Source organism: Lissotriton helveticus, chromosome 8 (assembly GCF_964261635.1).
Source record: "Lissotriton helveticus chromosome 8, aLisHel1.1, whole genome shotgun sequence".
Classification (NCBI taxonomy): domain Eukaryota; kingdom Metazoa; phylum Chordata; class Amphibia; order Caudata; family Salamandridae; genus Lissotriton; species Lissotriton helveticus.
The window spans coordinates 1136584907-1136608129 of NC_136069.1; the positions used below are offsets into that span (position 1 = coordinate 1136584907).

At 44.1% G+C, this 23223-nt stretch overlaps 1 protein-coding gene across 1 annotated transcript in view; it reads right to left on the reverse strand.

The window, feature by feature from the left end:
- Positions 1-23223, reverse strand: part of LOC144773862 (sodium/hydrogen exchanger 4-like) — a 513028-nt gene that overhangs the window by 218729 nt on the left and 271076 nt on the right. The window contains exon 7 of the mRNA XM_078658947.1: positions 21481-21551. Coding sequence (XP_078515073.1) covers positions 21481-21551 — 71 coding nt within the window. The remainder of the gene's footprint in view (positions 1-21480; positions 21552-23223) is intronic.

Consider the following 23223-nt stretch of genomic DNA (forward strand, 5'->3'; position numbering starts at 1 on the left):
TTGATGAACACCAAAAAAAAAAAAAATTATGAGGATTGGTTTGACTAAATCAGACAGAAACTTTGGAATATTAATGGTTTAAAGATTGAAACCGTAAAATTGTATACCTTTTTAAGAAATACATTTGATAACATATTGTCTTTTAAACAGCACTTTCTTAACCTAAAAGCGAAAGCTACGGAGCTGTCTTTGGCTTTTAGAAAGCTGCGAGACACACTGGTATGTCCGAACCATGAACACTTACTGAAGTAAGGAAAGCAAAGTTGATTCCATCCCTTGCCTATGGGTCAGTTATTTTCCAAGGAAAAGACTCAAAAATTCTTAACAAACTTCAGGTAAAAGTCTTCAAATCGGTTTTCAGGGTTCCAAAGAACATAGGGCACGCCAATTTCAGATTGACAAGCCTGCAACCTCCACAGACAATCTTTAATATGACAATCTACATTTTTTAAAGCTTTATACTCCTTCTTTTGTTCAGACCCCCGCACACTTGCACATTTTTGCTGGCAGGAAATTATTGAATATGAGGGTTGGAGATCTTATTTAACAAAGAGCCTAAATAACTTTAAGTCCCAGCCTTTTGAAGATGGAGCTAGAAAGAAAGCTGTGTTCAGCCAGACACTTTACCAGTCAGCTAATTTCCTGACGGTTCTATTGGACAAGGTTGAGCTTGCAAAAAAAAGCCACGCATGGTCGGTTATTAATTCATTCACTTAATTGGAGCCAGAATTTGATCTCATTTCACTTCTAAAATTACTTATATGAGTCAAATTTTTGCTGCTACGATTTGGGAGATATCCCACAAAGGATGGAAACCCCCCCAGCGGTACAAACTTGGCACTCGAATAATTATAGGTTATGCAGCTCTCTTAATGAATCACTATTGCATATTGTATCCATTTGTCCTCAACTACTAGAAGAGAGGAAAGCTCTATTAAAATCTATCCTTAAAGAAAACGGTGTGAGGAAATTTCGTCAAACAATTACTACTTGCCTCTCCGGGTAATCGGCTCAGTTGACCACACAATTTGTAAAGTTTATTCTCATTGCAGAAAAAAGTTAACCTTAGATAGTGCCACCTGATGTTAGGGGCTTGTGATAACCAATAATAGGTCTGCTAAACAATGCTGTTCTAAGATGTTATTGTCAATTATACCTTCATAAACAACTCTGAAAGGGTTTCCACAGTGGCACTTTAAGTAATTCTTAGAATACTTTGAGAAAGTCTCCATTTAAAAGGAACGATACAGTGGCACTTTACCTATGTTTTTATTTTCTATCATGACTTTTTTGCCTTCGAATTTTAAAATACGGGACAGTGTAGGTAATCTTCTATATAATTCCGTAGAAATTGTAACTATTAGTTTTAATAATGTAGCGTTGTCTTTTGTGAATCGTGTGAAATTTCTGATTTATAATATTAGAAATAGACTGTCAACCGGAGAAGGTTGGCATCCTTGTAACGTTTATATATAAAGGCACTTTGCAATGGCACTTTAAATTAGGATCTAGAGAAAAAAATTCTCAAAATTCTGCTTAATTATGGTGTGATTTCTGAATTGAAACATATCCATCCTTGATATTATTTTATACTTTGTAAAGTTTTGTTGTGTCTATATACAGTTTATTGTTTTTTCTATATACTTCTTGTTTGTAATGATTTTTATTAATCAACAATAAAGTATTTCATTCATTCCTCCGCTGTAAAAATGTGGTGTGGCCATGTTGCGTTTTTGGCAGTTTTCTGTCATGTGCACAAGGCCTACCCACATAAGTCAGGTATCATTTTTATCTGAAAACTTTGGGGAATGCGAGGTGGGTGGAATTCTGGGACCCATGCGGATTCCAGTACTTTTCATCACATAAATGTGGTTCTTTTTACAAAGTTTGAGGTTTGCAAGGGATTCTTGGTAGCAGCACCTGGTAAGAGCAACACAAGTCACCCCTTCCTAGATTCCTCAGGGTGTCTAGTTTAAAAAAATGTATAGGTTTGCTATGTTTACCCAGGTGCTGGCAGAGCTAGGGTTCAAAATCCACAGCTAGGCACTTTACGAAATAAGGGTCAGTTTTCACTGTAGAAATGTGGTGTGTCTATGTTGTGATTTGGGCCGTTTCCTGTCGTGGTCAGTAGGCCTACCCACACAAGTGAGGTACCATTATTAATGGAAGGCCTTGGGGAATGCGGGGAGGTTGGAAGTTGGTGGATCCACGCAGATTCCAGAGCTTTCCATCACAAAAATGTGAGGAAAATGTGTTTGTTTTTTTTACAAAGTTTGAGGTTGGCAGGGGATTCTGGGTAACAGAACTTGGTGAGAGCCACACAAGTTACCCTCTCCTAGATTCCACTTGGTGTCTAGTTTTAAAAAATGTATAGGTTTGCTATGTTTCCCTAGTTGCGGTAGAGCTAGGTTTCAAAATCCACAACTAGGCACTTTGCAAAAAAAGGGTCCGTTTTCACTGTAAAAATTTGATGTGTCTACGTTGGGTTTTGGGCTGTTTCCTGTCATGGGCACTAGGCCTATCCACACAATTGAGGTACCATTTTTATTGGAAGACTTTGTGGAATGCGGGGCGGGTGGAATTTTGTGGATCCAGACAGATTCTAGAATTTTCCATCAAAGAAATGTGAGGAAAATGTGATTCTTATTATAAAGTTTGAGGTATGCAAGGGATTCTGGGTAGCAGAACCTGGTGAGAGCCACACAAGTCACACCTTCCTGAATTCCTCTGGATGTCTAGTTTAAAAAATGTATAGGTTTGCTATGTTTCCCCAGGTGCCGGCAGAGCTTGAGTTCAAAATCCACAGCTTGGCACTTTGCGAAATAAGGGTCAGTTTTCACTGAAAAAATGTGGTGTGTCTATGTTCGATTTGGGCCATTTCCTGCTGCGGGCAGTATGCCTATCCACACAATTGAGGTACCATTTTTATAAGAAGACCTTGGGAAATGCATGGAGGATAGAATTTTGTGGATCCATGCAGATTCCAGAACTTTCCATCACAGAAATGTGAGGAAAATTGTTTTTTTTTACAAGGGATTCTGGGTAACAGTACATTGTGAGAGCCACTTAAAGTCACCCCATCCTGGATTCCTCTGGGAGTTTAGTTTTCAAAAATGGCAGTTTTTTTCGACACATTTTCGATTTTTCTTATTTTCAACTGTTAGTTTCTTGAAAGAAAAACTCGAAGCATCTAATCAAATGACCCCTTGCTGAATTCAGAATTTTCTCTACTTTTCAGAAATTTAAATGTATAGCTTTCCGGGATCCATTATTGCTTTCACACCAATTTCTACAACTAACTAGAAAGAGGTTAAAAGCACAAAAAATTGCAAAAATTGGCTATGTCCCAGTAAAATGCCAAAACTGGGTGAAAATTGTTAGTTTTCTGACAAAAGTCTGCTTGTCCCTGAAAGCTGGAAAGATGGTGATTTAGGCACCACAAACCTATTGTTGATACCATTTGCAGGGGAAAAGCCAAATACTTTATTCTGCAGCACTTTTCCCCATTTTTCAAGAATCCACAAACCCTGGGTACCTTTAAAATCCCTATGATGTTGGAAGAAAAGGGTGCAAATTGTTGTGGATAACTTATGTGGCCGAAAAGTTACAGGGCCTAAGTGTGAACTACCCCAAATAGCCCCAAAAAATGATTCGCATGGGGGAAGACCTAGCAGCGAAAGGGTTAAGAATCCTTATTTTAAAGGTGCAAAGATTGCAGAGTAATATTGTGTGTCTCTTAAGTCCCTAGACACTGAGTAGGCACACATATGTAAAGTGATTTGGTTGATATCAGATGTGAAAATAGATTTTTAGATTTAGTGGACGATAGATGGAAAGACATAAAATCTTAAACTGATAAGGATCTCAAAAATCACAAGTGTGGTAGTGAAGAAATTGAAGATCAGATAAAAAGAAATATAACTGCTTTAGTTTTAGATTGGAAACACAAAAGAAAATTGTGTATTCATGTTGATCAGAGTTACATAGATCCATTGTTTCTAGGTGAAAGCAAGTGTGAACATAAGTTTCAAGCAAGAGGGAAATGTTCCCATTTTCTGGAAGGACAGGAACTTGTGATTTCTGGAGTTTATTTTAGTTGTGGACAAAATGCATATTTTAAAGTGTCACATGGATTGCAAGGTACCTGTTATCGTGGCATAGTTTTCCTGATGATTTATCATTTGAAACATTTTAATGATCCAATATGGGATGAGAAATCTTCAACCAAATGAGGTGTCAGGCTCAACCTAATTCTATCACTTCTCATCGCATCTGAAGGTGCTGAACTGGCTTCCTCTTGAAGCCAGAATCCAACTCAAGCCGGCGATGTATCATCCACAAACCGCTACACACAAAAATCCCCTGCATACCTCACCCAGAAAATCATGGTTTCTGGAGGAGCTAGAAACTGCTGGTCTGCTACAGACTTTGTGCTCCAGCCACCCCGCTTCTTAAAGGAAAAAACGTACAATCGTGTTTTCTGTGGGGCTACACCAAGAATCTGGAACTCGCTGCCATCTTTCATCAGAAGAATGATCTCTCTGTCAATATTTAAAAAGGAAGCCTAAACCTTTCTAATAGGCAAGTTTTTCCCGAAAATCATGCATTGCACACACCGCTCAGTGCTTTGCTTATTTTTGTTGCTGCTAGCGTTTGGACTGACTGGCTGCTATCCATTCCACAAATGCAATTACTGGATTTCCCAGAATTAATGATCTGAATATTGTCACTCAGTCAAATCAAGCTTTATTCGACAGTAAAATATCATAAAAGCATATCACAATAAAACCCTAAGTCACAAATGTCTTCAAAATGGATTAATTCAATTAAAGAAACTATTTTAAAACAAGTTAAAAAACATTAAAAGTTGTTCATATAATATTGGTAGAAGTTGATGAAGAAGAGTATCAGACACTTTACATGTTGCGGCTAAGATGTCAAAGGCCTACATGATCCGTTTTGCTGCTAGATGTGTAGTTCTAATTATCCACATCCATCCTAAAAATGTTGCCGTTGGAATAGCATACAAAGGAGAAGAGTCTCAACATTGTATACACCCTGTTATTCCCCAAATGTTTCACTTCCTTCTACCCCTACTCATGTTTTTTTCTTTGACTATTTCATACTTGTATATAATGTGTTATCCCAGTAAAGCGCTCTGATACCCGAACAGGTTATGTTCGCTCTCTATAAAACACTAAATAAATAAATAAATGAGTGCAGCAGAAGTCGTAAGAGATATTTTTGGTGGCCATAATCATGTCCGTAAGTGTGATTTTGAATGACCTGAAATTTAGAAGCTGCCTACAAAAGTGTACAAATTGGCTACTAGTATTTAAAATTTCTTGTTAATTATAAATACTGAGATGATTGCGATCAGGTTCATGGTCTTGCAGAACTGACTTGCGTTAGACCTTTTGCTTGTAAAAAGAGGGCAAAGTCTGCCAGCTGTTGAGACTTCAGCAATGCTTTACTTATATTACAGATGAAAGTAAAGACCTGGAGGGATATAATAAGAATATATCGGAGTTGACAAAGGATTTGATAGAGTTGGAAAAGACAGGTGCTTGCAAAGCTTTTGGAAATGGGTTTGTTTCAATAGGGAGATGGTTTGGAAACTTGGGAAGTAGAATGTTTGGTGCCATTTTGAAACCCCTTTTGATAATCATCCTTTGTGCAATATTCTTATATTTGATCTTTAAGGGATATCAGCATGCACAACTGAGACTGGGAGTGAAGAGAAAGAGAGCAGATGTAAGAGTTAGAAGGTCACAGCAGATATTATGATGACATGAATCAAAGTCAAAGTCAAAGATTTGCTTTATTCGGTTAAAATTTAAAACCATCAAAGCACAAGACAATATTTCATGATGTAAATAATCACATTACAAACAACAGAAAATATTAATAACATATTACAAATAAACAAATACTGTCAATAAAGCATAAGCCAAATATATTACATAGCACCATCAAAAAGGAGCATTTGGCGTACAAATATGCAGGTTAAAAAGTTTGTCCCACTTTGAGTTCTCCATTTAAAATCCAATAATTTCAGCTAAATCAGCAAACCATAAATTGTCTATTTAAAAAATCACTACAGATAAAAAGGTTGAGGACGGTAACTAAAGTGGCTGTACTTTGTTTCTTCGCCTGATAGCCCCTGTGATATAACTAGCTACCCCAAAACACACCACTGAGAACCCAAGCATTTGCAAGTAGGCCATCACTGGTCTGACTTGCTCAAAGTTACACCCCCTTAACAATGGCAAAATAAATTTCTTACGTAATGAAACATAAAAGTCGCAGTAAAAAACATATGTAAGGTATTCTGCTCAGGAAAGTTATCACAGGGACAAAGCCCCAAAGCCCCTTCTTTGGAAAAACCTTTCGGGAATGATAATAACCATGGGAGCATATTATACTTGAACCTCAATAAAACAAACAGATGGTAAGGCTTGTTTATATAGGTCAAGTATGGCTGGATTTCTCTCCCTATACTCAGCATTACGAAACTCCTGACTGAGGGTTTTACCAATTCCCCTTCCTCCCTCATTAACATTGCCCTGTTCAGGAACTGAGACTTTACGGCCTTAATTGCCGTCATGCCTAGTGGACTGGGGTTCGTGAACAGATCAGGGTTGCCTAGTGAATCCATTTGAGTTTTAATATAACGGATCCACTGGATAGCAAGGGCTCTGTTTAGAGACATACAGTCTTGAATAATCAATTGGTTTAGGTTTGGTGGCTGCTGGGCCCAAATTCTCACCCAACCTGTTAAAGGGGCAACCGCGATCTGATCTGAAATATAGCCAGCCCCAAGATCCTCATGAATATTAAGAGTAGCAGCAGATGAAGGGAGCGACAACAACTTTCGTAAAAAGACATTTTCTGCTGTTTGGATTTCGCTGGCATCTGTGTAACCCCATACCTTGCTCCCATATAGCACCATTGGGACACACTTTGCATTATACATTTTCATGAGTGCCAGGAGTGGTTTACAACCTAATCGCTTTGCAAACCCTAACAAAGCCCCCGACGCCCTGGCAAGGGTATACTTTCTATGGGCGCACTGCGTGACCCATGACCTTTAATCGTCTAAAAGAATCCCTAAGTATGAGAAGGCTGGGACTTTAATGAGCTCCTGCCCTTTGCAGAAAAATGTAGCCTTTTTTTCCCGTCCCCCACCTATTGACATAGAGTGTGACTTTTTAAAATTGGTTATCAAGTCTAGAAAATCCATAAAATTAATAAAACAATCTAAAAGCGATTGTAACCTTCTTGCCGTTCTTGCCACTAAAACTGCATCGTCTGCATATAACAATGCGGGGATCATTTTTGAGCCAGCTCTTGGGATGTCCTTGCAAGATGAAATTAATGTGTCTCCCAAGTTGTTAATGTAAAGCGTAAACATTAAGGGTGCAAGGATGCATCCTTGCCTTACCCCTCGCTTAACTGGCCAAGCATCTGTCAGACTCCCATTCTCATTCTAACGGACCACTGCCGTAGTATTCTCATGGATATCAGCCAGAAAAGATATCAATACAGGGTCCAGCCCCATGCCATATAGGGAATCCCAGAGCTTTTCCCTGTTCACAAGGTCGAAAGCAGTGGACAAATCCATAAAAGCTAGATGTATGTCCCCCTGCTTTGCGACCATGTACTTCCCTATGACCAGATGTAAATTAAGGCATTGGCCCGTTGTACCCCTTCCCTGTCTGAATCCATACTGTAGGTCCGAGACAACGGAGGTTTTATCCAGCCAATCTGTCAAGCGGGCTAGTACGGCTTTTCCCATAATCTTTGCAGCTGAATCCAAGAGAGAGATAGGCCTATAACAAGCCGGTACTTCTCTTGAGCCCTTTGTAAATATTGGGACTATAACTGCTTTACCCCAAGACGTTGGGAGACCAGCTTTAGAGGCTTCATTAAAAACAGACGTTAAAATCTTTGCCCGGGGGCGGAGCTTGCCGGCAACCGTGATGGCCGCCTGAACCTTCAGCTCCGCCACGCCAACAAGCAAATCCTGCACTATCCTGCACTAGAGCACACCAAAAACAGACCCTGTGGCCACCCGCGCACCGAGGACCACCGGAGAATACAGCGGAGCCGCCTCCCCCGGACTTCGGAGACCCGCATATCGGGAATGCGGCGGCTGTCGATCGCGCCCGGGAGGGCCCAGAAGCCACGGCCTAAAGTCTGAGCGGAGGCCAGGGTGCGTCACGCGACGTGCGGACACCGCTGGACCCACCGTCGATGGGAGGGGAGGCGGGACGTCTGCTCCGATAGATGCCGCTGGGGAGGTGTGAGTCTCTTGCGAGACACCTCCGGTAGCGATGCTGCCCCCCCGCCCCCTCCCCGCCATCCAGTGGCACTAAACGAAGTTGCAGCGGTGCGGTGCTTGGCTGCCTGGGAGGTGAGGGAAGGCCTTCACGTGTGCGGCCGAACTCGGAGACAAATCACCAATTCCCTCATCACAAACAGAAGCCCCCTGGATGCCCCAGGGCCCACAGAAGTTTGCTGGCAGAAGAGAAGGGCCCTAATAATACGGCAAAAGCCCCCCCCTGCCCCCCTCACACTAAATACTTGAAGTGCTCCTGTGCTTGGCAGAGCCCCCCCCTCATTGCACGCTACTCAGGCAGACAACGTGCAGTGTGTTGGTGGACAGGGGGTCACAGACTACTGACGGAACTCGGGCTCCCACACTGCGCCTCGAACCACAGAAACAGCGGGGAGACTGAGGGACTGTCACGACCGAGAGGAGTTTGCTGACACCGACTTGGAGGCCGAGGGACCTGAAGGACCGCGGCCTGAGGAACGTGGCGACCTTGGTGGTGGAGGGCTGGTGATGCAATCTCTTCACGGCGACGGCAAGTCGCACTGACTGGCACCGCACTGAGTGAAACGAGGACAGCGCCCACACTACACGCAGGGAAGCTGATAGACATTGCGCCTCGTGGGTGACAGATGGCGGATCTCGACTAGTGGTTGCGTGGTCTCCCCACGGTGCGGAGGACTCCTCGGAAAATTGGTGAAAGGGGATAAAACTCAGAGTAAACTGCCATTCTCACAGAGGAACTCGCAACTGCAGGGGACCTCTACTGTGGACAGTGCACACACGCAAGCTGAGGAAGAGCAGGCTATGGGGTCAGATATAAAGACCATGCTAGTGGCGATGGAAAAGGGCCTGCAGACCAGTATGTCAGCATTGGGAACGAAGATCGATGCATTGACTTATCGCATGGATCGTATGGCGGAACGCCTATATAAGCATGCTGAGCGGATTGACATGTCGGAGAGGAGGATAGGGGAGGTGGAGGAAGCTCAGATGGAACTTGACACAGGTCACAAGAAACTCAAGAAGGTCATGCAGGCGCTGCAGGATAAGACAGAAGACTTGGAGGCCCGCTTGAGACGCTGCAATCTACGCATCACGGGCCTGCCAGAATCCACGCAGACGGGCACTATGGAAACATTTGTGGAAATACTCCTCACCAAACTCCTCGGTGACGGGGTGTTCTCTACTATGTTTGTGGTAGAACGGGCGCATCGCTCCCTGGGCCCTCGCCCGCGCCCAGGGACTCCACCTCGCCCCATAATTGCTAAACTCCTTAATTACCGGGACAGAGACACCGCCCTGAGGTTAGCTAGAGCTAAATCGCCACTACAATATGAGGGCTCTGAGATCTCCCTCTACCCCGGACTTCACAGCAAAAGTCCAGGAGGCGCGTAAGCTCTTCATTCCTCACAAGAAGCAACTCAGAGATCTTGGCTTGGATTATGCGATGTTATATCCAGCAAAACTTCGCGTCAACTGGCAGGGTCACTCCCACATCTTCACAGATCCACGGGCGCTCCAACAGACGTTGAAAGGCTGGATTAAGGAGCAGAAAAGCCGCCCTGCTGGATCGCAGGAGGAAGGGGTCGGAAGCAGCCGGCTTAGCGACCAAGAGTGACCTGATCCGGCGGAATGTACGGTAGGACTCGCCAATGGCGAGGGGGGGAAAATAGTGAATATGCATATTCCTCCCGAGTAGTGGAGACGTAAGCAAATACAAGCAACGGGTCGCGCAAGACGCTATAGACTGCAGAATGACCAAAGACTCTGAAGACACTAGCGGGTGGGGCGGGAGCCCGTAAAATATGTGGACCTCGCCTTTGGCCCTGTTTCCGGCCCACTCAGCGCCTCATGAAAATCCACGGGGAGGCGAACGGTCGGGGGGGGAGGGGTCGGAGATGTGGAAGTCACTTAGTAAAGAACAATGTTTGTGTTGTGTTCTAATGTTATATACTGCTAGGCGTGGCAGCAGCGGAGCAGGGCATAGCGAGTGCAGAGACCAAGGAAGGAGTAAATAGGCTGCACGGTGACCTTGGCCCCTGCGCGCAACGCACTGCGGGGATCTCTTTGTCGAATCTGAGAGTAGGGAAAATGGGGAGGGCGGGGTGGACGTGGGACCGGCATGACCAGGTTGGGCGAGGTCTGCTGTGGGATGGGGAAGGCAATGTATTGAGGTTTACAGTTCAGAGGGGGGGCGGGAGGGAGGCTGTTTATATTTTGCATGCACACACTGCCAGACCTGGTCACACACAATGCCACAATATGTCAGATTTACACAATAGGTATAGATGACGAACCCAACTGATGTGACATTGAATGATAAAACAGCAGATCTTAGAGCCCTCACATGGAATGTGAGGGGGCTTAATGACTACCGCAAACTGAGGAAAGTAATGTGTGTAAAACCTGCAGAGACAGAGGATCGATTTAGCTCTCCTACAGTAGACGCATCTGCCTCTGACCAGTAGAATGCTACTTGGTACGGGACTGGCGGGTAATGCAGTTGCAGATGGCTACACTACTCATTCCAGGGGTGTTTTGATATGGCTCAACCCTAAATCGAAATTGTCCTTGACGCTACTCCAGACAGACCCAGAAGGTCGGTTTGCAATAGCTCGATGCAAAGGGATGGGGTCTGATTTTTTAGTTGTGAATGTCTATGGCCCTAACTATGACTCCCCGGATTTCTATAGGAAATTGGCGCACGCTGCCCGCACACACACTCCCGCTCATATGATTTGGGGGGGAGACTTCAACTTAGTGTTAAACCCGGAACTAGACAGGTCGGCGGGACGACCGCGCTGGTGCTCAAACACTGGCTACAGAACTATTTACCCGTGACCTCACAGATGTTTGGAGGGACAGACATGCATCACAGGGAGGTTGTACACACTACTCTGCTTACCACAATATTCACACTAGAATTGACTACTGGCTGGCGTCCGCAGCTGTGACAGAGCGGGTTAGGGCATGCGAGGTACTGGCTCGCACTCTCTCAGATCATTCGCCGCTCCTCTTGGTGCTGGCCACTCCTCGGAAAGTGATCCCACCGTTCACATGGCGCTTCCCACCATACTCACTGTTAGACGACACATTTCGGGGCGAACTTGCAGAGGAGATAGATGTATTCTTTGAAAAGAACATAGGCTCCGTTGACAATTTTCAAACCGTATGGGAGGCCTTCAAGGTGTTCATAAGAGGAGTGGTGATGTCAAAACACTTGAGTGTGCTCAAATCTATCAGACAACGACTATCGCTGCTGGAACGGTGGTTAAGATCTCTGGAGAGACGGCAGCAGAGCGGCGCCGATCCAGCGGTAGTTGAGGAAATCAATACACTGATTACTGAGTATAATGAAGAGGCAGACAGGGAAGTGCAGCATATGGGGAAGTACGCTACGGCCAGGACGTATGGTGAAGGGGAGCGCCCACGTTCACTGCTGGCCAAAATTCTGAAAGGTACTAGAGGTAAAATGCGAATCACTGAATTGCGCACCGTGGTCGGAGGCGTGATCACAGATGATTCGGAGATTGCACGCGAGTTTCGTAGCTACTACTCTGATCTGTACACCTCCAAAGGCTGCGATCTTGCGGTTGAGACTGCGGACTACTTGTAGTATATAGCCTTGCCCGTGCTCTCCAACGCGCATCGTGAGTTCCTCATGCAGCCAATAAGCAGCGATGAGATACTTGAGGCGCTGGCGAGTATGCGAGCTGACAGTGCACCCGGCGCTGACGGGCTCACGGTGGGCTTCTAAAAAGCATTCCAGGAGAAATTAGTGCCGCATCTATCCACCCTCTATGACGACATCTGCGTGAACGGCAGTATGCCGCACTCCATGCGAGAAGCCCTGTTAAATGCGATACCCAAACCTGGTAAACTCCATGACGAGTGCAGCTCATATAGGCCCCTGTCCATACTTAATGTAGACGCCAAAATTTATGCGAAGATACTTGCGACGCGGCTGGCGCTCCTTGCCCCCAAATTGGTTGCACCGGAGCATGCAGGCTTTATCCCTAGCCGGAATCTCACCTACAATATTCGCATGATTCTGGGCACCATGCAGCACGTTAGGCAAGATGTGAAAGCCATTGCAGTATTCCTGGACATGGAGAAGGCGTTCGATTCTGTTAAGTGGCCGTTCATGACTCAAGTATTACGGCGTTTTGGTTTGGGAGAACCGTTCCTACAAATGATCGGTGCACTATATTATCACCCGACGGCTAGACTCCACATTGGTGACCTAGTTACGGATGCTTTCCCGGTAAGCAGGGGAACTCGACAGGGCTGCCCATTATCTCCGCTCCTTTATGCGCTGGTGGCGGAGCCTCTCGCCTGCGTGCTTCGCGAGTACCACTATAATGAAGGAGTCAGTTTTCCATCGTATGAGATTGTAGTCTCAATGTACGCTGATGACACGCTCCTCTACGTCAGAGATCCGGAGAACAAGCTATCATCCATGCTGAGGGAGGTGGTGCGCTTCGGGGTGCTCTCTGGCCTACGAGTGAATTGGTCAATGTCAATTGCATACCCTCTGACCCCAGCGACTAGGGAGTTCGACATGGAATTCCCGCTTCGTTGGACCCAAGATCCGGTTAGATACTTGGGTGTTAACCTGCACACGGATTCGGAAACGCTTATACATGAGAACTATGGAGTAGCATACAGCAAGCTGGAGGACGATGTGGAAAAGTGGTGCAGACTGCCACTGACCCTAATGGGACGTATAGCGATCATGAAAATGGTGGTCTTGCCAAGATTTCTATTTCTGTTCAGCGCTATACCTATGGTTCTATCGAGGGTCTTCTTTAGGTCCATGACACAACTCATGATAAAACTGGCATGGGTTGGCAAACAGCCTAGAGCGAAGTGGGCCCTCCTAATGCTTCCGTACGACAGGGGTGGACTAGGCGCCCCGGATCTGGAGTTGTACTACAGAGTCGTGCAGGCAGCACACCTACACACGTGGATACATGGAGACACGCTCATCCCCAATGTTCGTATTGAGCGCGTCTTTGCGGCCCCTGACCCATTGCCAGCCACGATCTTCCGACCGTTGGATCGCAGAACAGGCATATTGGACTCCATAACGGCCACGAATCACGCCTGGCATTTCCTCCTGCAGGCCCGGCACTGTACACTCTTTTACACCCCATGCATGCCTGTAGAGTGGGCTCTCTGGTTAGCGCCTGCACTTGAAAAAGGAGTGGTACAGGCGTTGCATGAAATGGGAATCCACAAGGCAGGAGATCTGTTCTCAGAAGGGAAAGTGAAGACAGGGGATCAAGCTATGACGAGCAATGTGGGCGCCACTTTATTGCACCGTTTCCAATATCACAGAGTGCGCAGCGCATTGCTGGGCCTTGTCGGCCCGGACCTAGTGGAGCCACCTGAAATACCGGAGCTCACGTATGTTATTCGAACAGATACTCCACGCAAGTTGATCACAAACTCATACCAGATCTCTCTGTCGTACGGGGAGGAGCAGCCCGTAAAAGCTAGAATGGCCTAGCAACATGACCTCCAGGTCACAATAGATGAGGGTATGTGGAAATACTGCTGTGCGAATACAAAAAAATTGTAACTAAACGGAAGACACAGGTCGATACACGTCAAGTTCATCCAAAGGATATACTACATGCCAGAGAGGCTTCACAGATATGGCCTGAGACAGACGGCGGAGTGTGAGAGATGTCACGCGCTCTCAGCGGTCTTCATGCACCTGGCATGGTGGTGCCCGGGGGTCCAGAAGTTCTGGGATAGTATATTCTCTGAACTAAACAAGATTCTGGGATTGGAGCTGGCCCCGGACCCGGCACTGGCCCTGCTTGGTTATTCCAGAAAACTGCCAGTGGCGGTAAGGCGACTTGTGGACCTGGGACTGTTAATGGCTAGAATTGTTGTTGCCCTCTGTTGGATGAGAGGACCTTTGCCTACGGCCAAGAGATGGGCGCACGATATGCTGTATTGCTGCACTCAATCTGAACATTACAGCGAATTGCTGCCCCCTACGAGCCGACTGAAGAGCTTCTGGAGCTTATACTCCACGCACTTGAGGGTTGGAGACTCGCGACTCACGGAGGATGAGGGCACGGAGTTAGAGAATGAGCTTTCAGACGCTACACAGCTAGCAGAGGTGCGATAGCAGCGCAGTATAGTGAGTACTCATGCACAGGGACGCGGGAGGAGGTGGCGATTAGATTAGGTAGGTAGGGTAATGGAAATGCTGAGAGTAGATCAAGCAGTAACACAATGAGTCATATCGGGGGGACCTCTACACACAGTGAGTGAGTTCTTATTGGAGAGGGAGGAAACGGACTGCATTAGGCACACATCTAGCCACCTGGTGTCAGGAGGGTTTAAGATACATGACATACACTTACCGTGGTTAAGTTTAGGGCTGACCTGGCTAGGAGTGCATAAAAAGGTTTTTGCGGGGGGAGGGTGAATTGGGGTTATTTTTTGGGGTTCTTTTTTCCAATGTTCTTGAACATACACTGATATATACTATGCAGATATTTGTCCGACTGTGAAAGGGCAGGGGCTGATACCAAGTGGGAGTTATTGCCATTGGGTGGGAACAATAAAACATTCCAAGATGTGGACAACTACACTTAGGGGCACAAGTAATAAATGCGATACGCCGCCGGACCCCAGGGTTGTCGGCTACAAGGCTGTGTAAATTACTGGTTGCGGTCCTCTGGCAATTGACTCCATTGCTGCCGGCCTCCGGGTTGTAGGGCACGAGCTGTGTTTATCTGCAGATATAAGCAATAAAGGTTTTTGGAAACAAAAAAAAAATTAAAAAATAAATAATAATAATCTTTGCCCATAAACTGGGGTCGGCCCTATATAAATCAGCCGGTACCCCATCCGGGCCCGGTGCTTTCCCCTTTGATGTACACACAATCGCCTCCATTACTTCTTCCTCTGTAACAGTAATTTTTGGGGCCTGTATAGATTCCCCGTGAGGAATGAAGGGTGACTGACTGATCTCAGAGTATAGGCCACTAAAGTGTTTCACCCACCTTTCTGGGAGAATGAGACAATCTTTAATTGTATTATCTGTCTCATCAAATAATGGACTATTAATCACTTTCCAGAAATGGGTGCTACTTGTCAGAACACTCGCTTTGATCAGTTCATCCCATGCCATTTCTTTTAGCTGTTTTTTTTTAACTTTGATTGCTTTTTTATAATCCCTTCTGGCCTCTACAATCTTACTTGTGCCCCTACCAGACTCTCTCAACACCTCCAAAAGTGCCGTAGGTGCAGTAATACAAGCTTGGTCAAACCAGTTTTTAAATTTTTTGGGCCTTGGTTTACCTCGCCGAGTCAAATTTACCACTACCTGTTTTGTAATGCGGTCAAAAGCACCAAGGATTACCATTGGCTCAGAGTCCGCATTTAGACATAAGCTCAAATCCTCAGAATTACCATTATACAAGATATCTAAGACGTCAGCTGGGGTAATTGCCTCCCATCTCAACCTACGACCCTGACATATGGTGGCTATATTAGAATTTGAAATAAGGGCCAATGGTGGCTCACTTTTAAGGGCCTTAATTTTAATATCCATCATTAGGGGATTATGGTCACTCAGACCGTTCTGTGTAACACAAAAAGAGCCTATTAAATCCATCTAAGGGCATGATACTAAGATATAATCAATGATACTTTAGTGACCTTGGCCTATATAGGTTGGGACAGGGCACAGGGTTTCTACTTGTGATGGGCAGAACAAATAATGGGCAGATAAAAGACTCTCCAGACACGTCCCGCTCTTCGTGTGCTCAAAATGGGTAACCCCCTGCGGGCCGTATTTGTGCTTAATACCTTGTAAACAATTAAGATGACAGACAGGAATATTAAAATGGCCAAGAATTAAAAGATGGTAAGACATATCATTATTTACATCATAATCATCCAAAAAAACAGCTAATGCTCTTAAGTGGTCCAATTCATCTCTCCTAGTAAAGGAATTATAAAAATTTACCATTAACATTGCAGGTAGATTTTCACCAACAAGTTTAACAGCTAAAATATTTGGGGAACTTGTCGCTACCAGCTCTGGTCTGTACAATAATTTGAGGCTGAATAATAACAAGAGACCCCCCCTCGATCTCCCCATTACAGATGGTTCAGCATTTTTGCTAAAGAAAGATAACCATCAAAATGGTAAGGCTCTCTAGCGTCCCAGGTTTCCTGCAAAGCAATAATATGGTGCGTTGACAGAATGGCCTCCCAGTTTATATCCCCTCTTTTCGACCGCAGTCCGGCAATATTCCATGATAGGATCTCTATCTTATTCTCAAATACAGTATGCCCTGTGTGTTTTGTTTCCAAGGCTACTATGTTAACTGGGTTTGGTGGTGCCAGCTGGCGGACGACCTCTTCTTCAATGTCAGGCACCATGGCCAGGGGCTTCCCCTCTGCCAAATGCCCCGCTGCTGGCTGCCGTACCACAATGACGTCCCTATCCTGCAGTCAACCCTGTTCATCTAAATTGGACAGAGCCTCAAAACTGTTTAAAACTGGAATAGACGGAGTAATCCCCCCTTGTAGTCTTGCAGTGGGCCTATAAAAGTAGCCCAATGGTAAAGCTGCAATACAAGTAGTAATTGAGGAATCATCTCGTGCTTCAAGGGTTGTTTGGGCAAATTCTGGTCTTCTAAAATTAACAATAACACAATCCACCCTTATCATTTTCTGTGAATTGCCAATCCATGCCACTCTGCGCACCATCAAGATGTCATTCGATAGGAATGGACTAAAGCCTTTATGTTTAGTGAGCCAATCCACAGATTTATCTTTTAGCTGGGACCACGTTTCAGCTTGGTCTGATCTCAATGGAGGAACGCCTGCCAAGACTACAACCAGGGGGCCCTCGGCTGGCGGTAAATCAATAACTGATCTTATGGGGTTGTCTGACCTGCCTACAACCTTGCCCTGCTGTGGGGACATTCACCGTCCCGGGCTGGTTACTTGGGGGTTGCAGGGGTTGTACACCCAGAGGATGTTGATGAATTTGCTGTACTATATCTTGCTGTGAGTTACCGGGTAGCAAAGCCTGGCCACCAGAATGCAAACTCCCATCCGCCGCTAAGTGATTGGGAGCACATTTTCTTGCAATCGGATGGCTAGTAGCTATGATGGTTTTTTGCTTGCCCCGAATCTCACCTGTCGCTATGTTCCCTGGCTGGATAGTGGGTACATTTCCTCCCCCTACATCCTGTTGGTCATTGCTATTTCTTACTTCGATTTCCCTTACCAAGCTCGTGACTTTATCCTCAATGGCCTCAAGCTTGGTCCAAAAGGGGGTGATAATAGATGATATCAGTGACTCCATGCACTCCAAGAAGGCCTGGTTACCCCCTGAGTTACATGAATTATTAGCATCAAAATTTGCAACCTGGTACTGGTCCTCCCCAACATCAGCAGTACCTGATGTTTTCTCCTTCTGAATTTTACTTTTCCCTTTGGTCTTTTTCTGAGACCGAGTTGCTAGGCCACCCCTTGTCCGCTTGGTTAAAGGCTCCCCCATGCCTCCACTAGCACTAATACATTCCCGGGCGGGCCTTTTCGGCCTCGTTGACCTGGTGCCACAAGCTTCCCTTTTATCTATATATGACCGAGAGTTGCGCCCAATTCTTGAGTCCATAATTGGACTTAGCACTACTTCCCCCCGTCCCCCTGTAACTGATCAACGGGGCCAGTACTTAAGAGGCTTATGGGTTGAACCGCTATCACTGGTGATTTAGCTAATTGAATACTACCCATTGAAGATCTTTTTTGAGCTGCGTAGACTCCTAGCGACAGCCTTTTTTCTGTTAGCATTATTTCATGCTGGAGCTCCGAACCAGCTCTAACTAAGAAGGCGTCCAAGATGCCTACCACACTTCCTCCCACCCCTGCCTTCTGCCCTACTCTGCTTTGTTTGGACGTCATAGCCCTAAATGAAGAACACGCTCCTTTAGAAACTTTATGATTCACTATGCGTTTTCAAATGGTTTAATCTTACAGATAAGGCTATAGCTGACACGGACACTCACGTCAACAATGCATCCTGTAATATGTCCACTAAGCGCTCCGAGGGTATCCCCCCTCACCACTTGAGAATAACGCGGTCAACAGGGTCTTTAGTTCAATGTCATATGAGAAAAATTCAGCTTACTTTATGTCCAAGTTTATGGGTTAGAGGGGTGCCCCAGCCCAGCCTCTTCTGGCCTCTGATGGCCGCAGACGGCCCCGCCCTTGTGCCGGGCTTAACCCGGTGTGACCCGCGCGTGTTTTTGAGCGCCTCCGGGTGCGGTGTAGGCGGTGGCGGCTTCCGCCGCAAGGGCTCATGGGATTGTAGTCCCCCTGATTGACCGCGCTGCGCTGATGGCCAAGTGCAGCAGTGGTAGAAAGACCAACAGCGGGACAGACAAAGCGCCAGTTCCTGCGACCAGGTAATGCCCCCGATATCTTTTGACACAGAGCTCTCATTATGATGACATGAATCATCTGGAGGAGACTAGAAGAAAGATGTTCAATACCACTGGGTTTCGTTTGGTCTAATCTGATAATGATGCAATTGCAATCTGTGATGGCTTGATCACCAACAGAGGGAGGATATGAGTAGCATAATTTTGGCTCCATCATCCTACGATTGGCTAGGCCACATATATATGTACTTACACTTGGCCTTATGTACTTGTGTGACACAATAATTCTTAAAGAGGCATGGTCGACTGAAGGTATAGAAGTGCATCTATTGTGTGTTTTGATATATATGTGTGTGCATATTAAAATTTTCCTTTTCAGAAACATCTGGATGTGAATATTAATCTTCTATTGGTTAGATTGTAAGGTGGTGTGCTAAAATTCATTTAATGCAGTGCATTCTCCAGGGATTGTTGAGAACGAATCATATGTGTATTACTGCTTCCTTTTCAAAATTGTGAGCTGTTGTAATTTTTTGTTTAAAATGACATGTAATGGTGATTGTGCCACATTTAAGAGTACTGTATGATATAACTTGATTCATTATTAAAGATTTCATTAATTGGATTATATGTAGGCTTTAGTATGAAAATGTTTTTAAAATATTTGTTAAATTAGTATGATTGTGGGCCTTAAGCTTCCAGTCGAGACACTTAATACTAACATGAAAGTTGCTTTTCTGCATCTTTTTCACCTCTTGCAGGTGCAGACCAAAAGCATTTGTTAGTTAGTGGAAAGCACATTGTATTTCAGAGATAAAGAGAGGTGAGGAAGAGCTGACAAGGTCAAATGATTTTAATGAAGAACAAAGGGAGTGTCACCAGTTTGTACTATCAGAGGAAGGGAGAAACCAAGGATGCTTTGGAAGTGGCTAATGGAATATGGTAGTAGTGTTGAAAGCGCCAAGTTCTCTTATGGGAACTGGAAAACATATTACGGTGTGTATGAGTTCATGTTTTTCGAATGTGCTTTGTGCACTTTAATTAGGGAACCCGCCTTGTGTTTAGTCAGATGCCCTTGAGAATTGGAGAGGTACAGACCTCTCTTGACATTTCTGATTGTGTGGCTTCATGCTGTATATGGTTCCTTACTTATAGAACTTGTACAGAGGTTCTGATGCGGATACCTTTCTTGCTGCCTTGCTGCATAGGGTTTCCCCTATCCTTAGGTTTTTGTAGGGTTTAATAGATGCTGAAAATCTTTTCCATGTTTTGGAGAAGGATCAAAACCATCCGAAGAGTCACTAAATTATTTTTCTTATTTTATGTATTGCCACTACTGAGATACTTATATGCTCTTTACTGCTGAGGACCAATATTGTAAGACCCTTTGGTTTCCCTTTGGTTATTCTATACTTTTATACTATGCTTTTGAGATTGAGTTATATTAGTCTGGCTTTCAGTTTGTAATAAACCTTTTAACAACAAGTTACTGACTCGATCTTTCCTTGTGTGATTCTAATGATCACACTGTACTTTAAAATATAGATTGTTGTCAATCCCTCTTCCTCTCAGGCTACAACAAAGGTCTGTGGGCCAACGGTTCTCAGAAGTGTTGGGGCGAGATCCAAAATTGATAAGAAATGCTTACAAGGTAAGCTTTCCATTGCAATCAATTCCCAGTTAATTTACATTCACTGGAAACTGCACTTTCTGAGCGCAATGTTTGCTTGTGAATGATAACACCCATGCAAACAGGCATGCAAAATGCACACAAGGCAGGTAGTTTCAAGAAAAAGTGACAATGAGCTGCACATGAAAAACTGTCAGGTAAAACAAGAGTTCGATTTGTAGAAAGGGCAGTGCTTGAATGTGTAAATAAATTAACTTCAATCATTTTTTAAATACTATATGTCCAGGATGTCAAATCATACAATGGAAGAAGGAACAAACCATAGTTCTGCTGACTATTCAAATCATATTATATTAATAATGCCAGATTGTATTTGCTTCTTTGTACAACGATTCTAAAAAGAAATACAGTTGCAGCAGTGCCATTTTCATTGTGCTTATTTCTAGTTTGTCTATAATTCATCAAACCCTTCAGGCAAGCTCCGACACATGCTCTCAACAAATACAATAAAATGACTTAATTGCTGCAAGAGAATACATAGGAAGTGCCAAATTAAACATGCCTAGGACATCAAATAATAAAGATACAACACTTTTATTTCAGCTGTTTTGACGTTGCTTAGTGGAAGTGCTGTCTGATCCTGTAGCACCCCCTACCATATCTTGAGTCACTCCTTTGTCTTTCTATTTCTTTCTGTCTCTTTGGTTATTTGTATTTCACTCACACCCTTTATTTTTTCATTCACTCATTTCTTCACACTCGCAAAGATGTTTGCTATCGCTTTTTGTGCCTTACCCAACTTTATTTTCTCTTTACTTGAAGTTATATTATGTTATCTTTTTGAGACAACTCTGCCCAAACATTTTCAGAAAAATACCTCAATTAAAATTGATGAGCGAAGAAGAGCTTGGTTTGGAATTTTGTGCAGGGAAGGATTAAAAGAGTGCAAACTATTGAAACAGGTTTGCTTGGGTTTAGGCCTAGCTTTCTTCTCAAAATTGTAAATCGGGGGTCAAGTAACAGTAACGTTCTGCCATGCTGTAGAAACATTCTTTTCTTCTTTACAAAATGCAGGTACTACTTACTTTTCTTTTAATTGATTGTGGCCCCAGTGTCCACACACATCTTCAATTCCAGCTTTCAGGTGATCCATTAACTGTCAAAACAAATGCAAGATAATGTTCAGGTCATTAAGAGTTTTAACTGGAAATCTATGGAGAGTTGACAACCCATATGACTGATTGTGATCACAAATGCAATGTTTATTTAATAAGTCTTGAGATCCTATTAATGTTTACCAAATGGGAGAATGTCGATCAGTGGTAATCAGCTATTGAACACCATTTGCTTACATTTTTCAGAAGGGTGCACAACACTATTGAATAAATTAATGTGGTGGATAGACTTACTACCGAGGACTACAGCGAGTGTCATAACAGGCGATCAGCTTTATTTATGGAGTTAGTGAATGTAGCAATCAATAAGAAACAGAAACATGTTGAGTTTATGAAATCTGGAGCCTCCAATGTAAACCTTTGCACGTTTTTTATCATGTGTGCAGAGGAACATCATTAAAAAGTTGTTGAGTCAAACCTCTCTTATTTTTTATATATTTTTTTTATTTCACTGACACTATGTAACATAATTTAGATGGGGGAGCATGACATAACTATCTTTGCGACTAAATGCTGGAAAGACACTCAATGTGCTATATGGAGAATCAGAGGATGTAGCTTGACACCATTTATGAATGAGGGTGTGTGTTCTGTGTAACAGATGTGTTAGACCTATCAGCCTTAGGGTGGTCTTCTCACATACCTTTTGCCATACTATTCCTGTATTTGCTGAATTAGGTTTTGTTGGCTATAGGGCTCTGTACACTTTACCACTGCTAACTAGTGGCAAAGAGCTTGTGCTCTCTCCTTAGAACATGGTGAAATTGGCTTACACTCAATTGTCACATTGAATTTACTTGTAAGTCCCTAGTAAAAGGATACTACTTGTACCCAGGGCCTGTACATTAAATGCTACTAGTAGCTGTGCAGCACTCATTGTGAAACCCACTTAAGTAGGACTTTAAACATGTACCAGGCCTACCATTGCAGCCTGTGTGCTGTTTTCAACTGCCTTTTAGACCTGGCAAAACAAATATTTTGCCAGATCTAAACCTTATTTTTTTAATATATAGATAAGTAACCCCTTGGGTAAGCACTAAACAGCCCATAGGGAAGGGTGCAGTTTATTTAAAAAGTTGAACATGAACGTTTACATGTCCTGGTGGTGAAAAATTCCTATATTTGTTTATGCTACTTTAAGGCCTATCTCTCCCATAGGATAGCTTTGGGTACCATATTACATTTAATTAGTGATCATTTCCAATTGGGTTCAGGGTGGAATCTCATGTTTGGTCTCTGAAGAATTGTAATTTAAAACCCTCTTTAAGGGTAAAGTTGGATTTTAAGTCATAATTCTGAAATTGTCTCTTTTAGAAAGATTCCATTTTCTGGTCCCACGCAGTTGGTGCCTGCAGCTTGTATCCTGGGCCACATGACTAGATGTAGCTTGCAGTTGGTCTTTTTCTATTGCTCCCAGACAGTGAGACAAATAGGTGTTGGTAGGATGGGACATTCGTCTCTGACTTGATGGGAGGAATGGAGCTGTCACCCACCCCACATGGACATTACAATGACTCAGCACACTCACAAAGGGTTTCATACAAGTCTTTCTGTGTCCCCAGACAACTGGGGCCAGGGCAGGGAGGAAGAAAATTCCAAACACCTGTGGTGTGGAAACTTCTCCTACTTCAAAGCTGGCACCAGGTATAAATA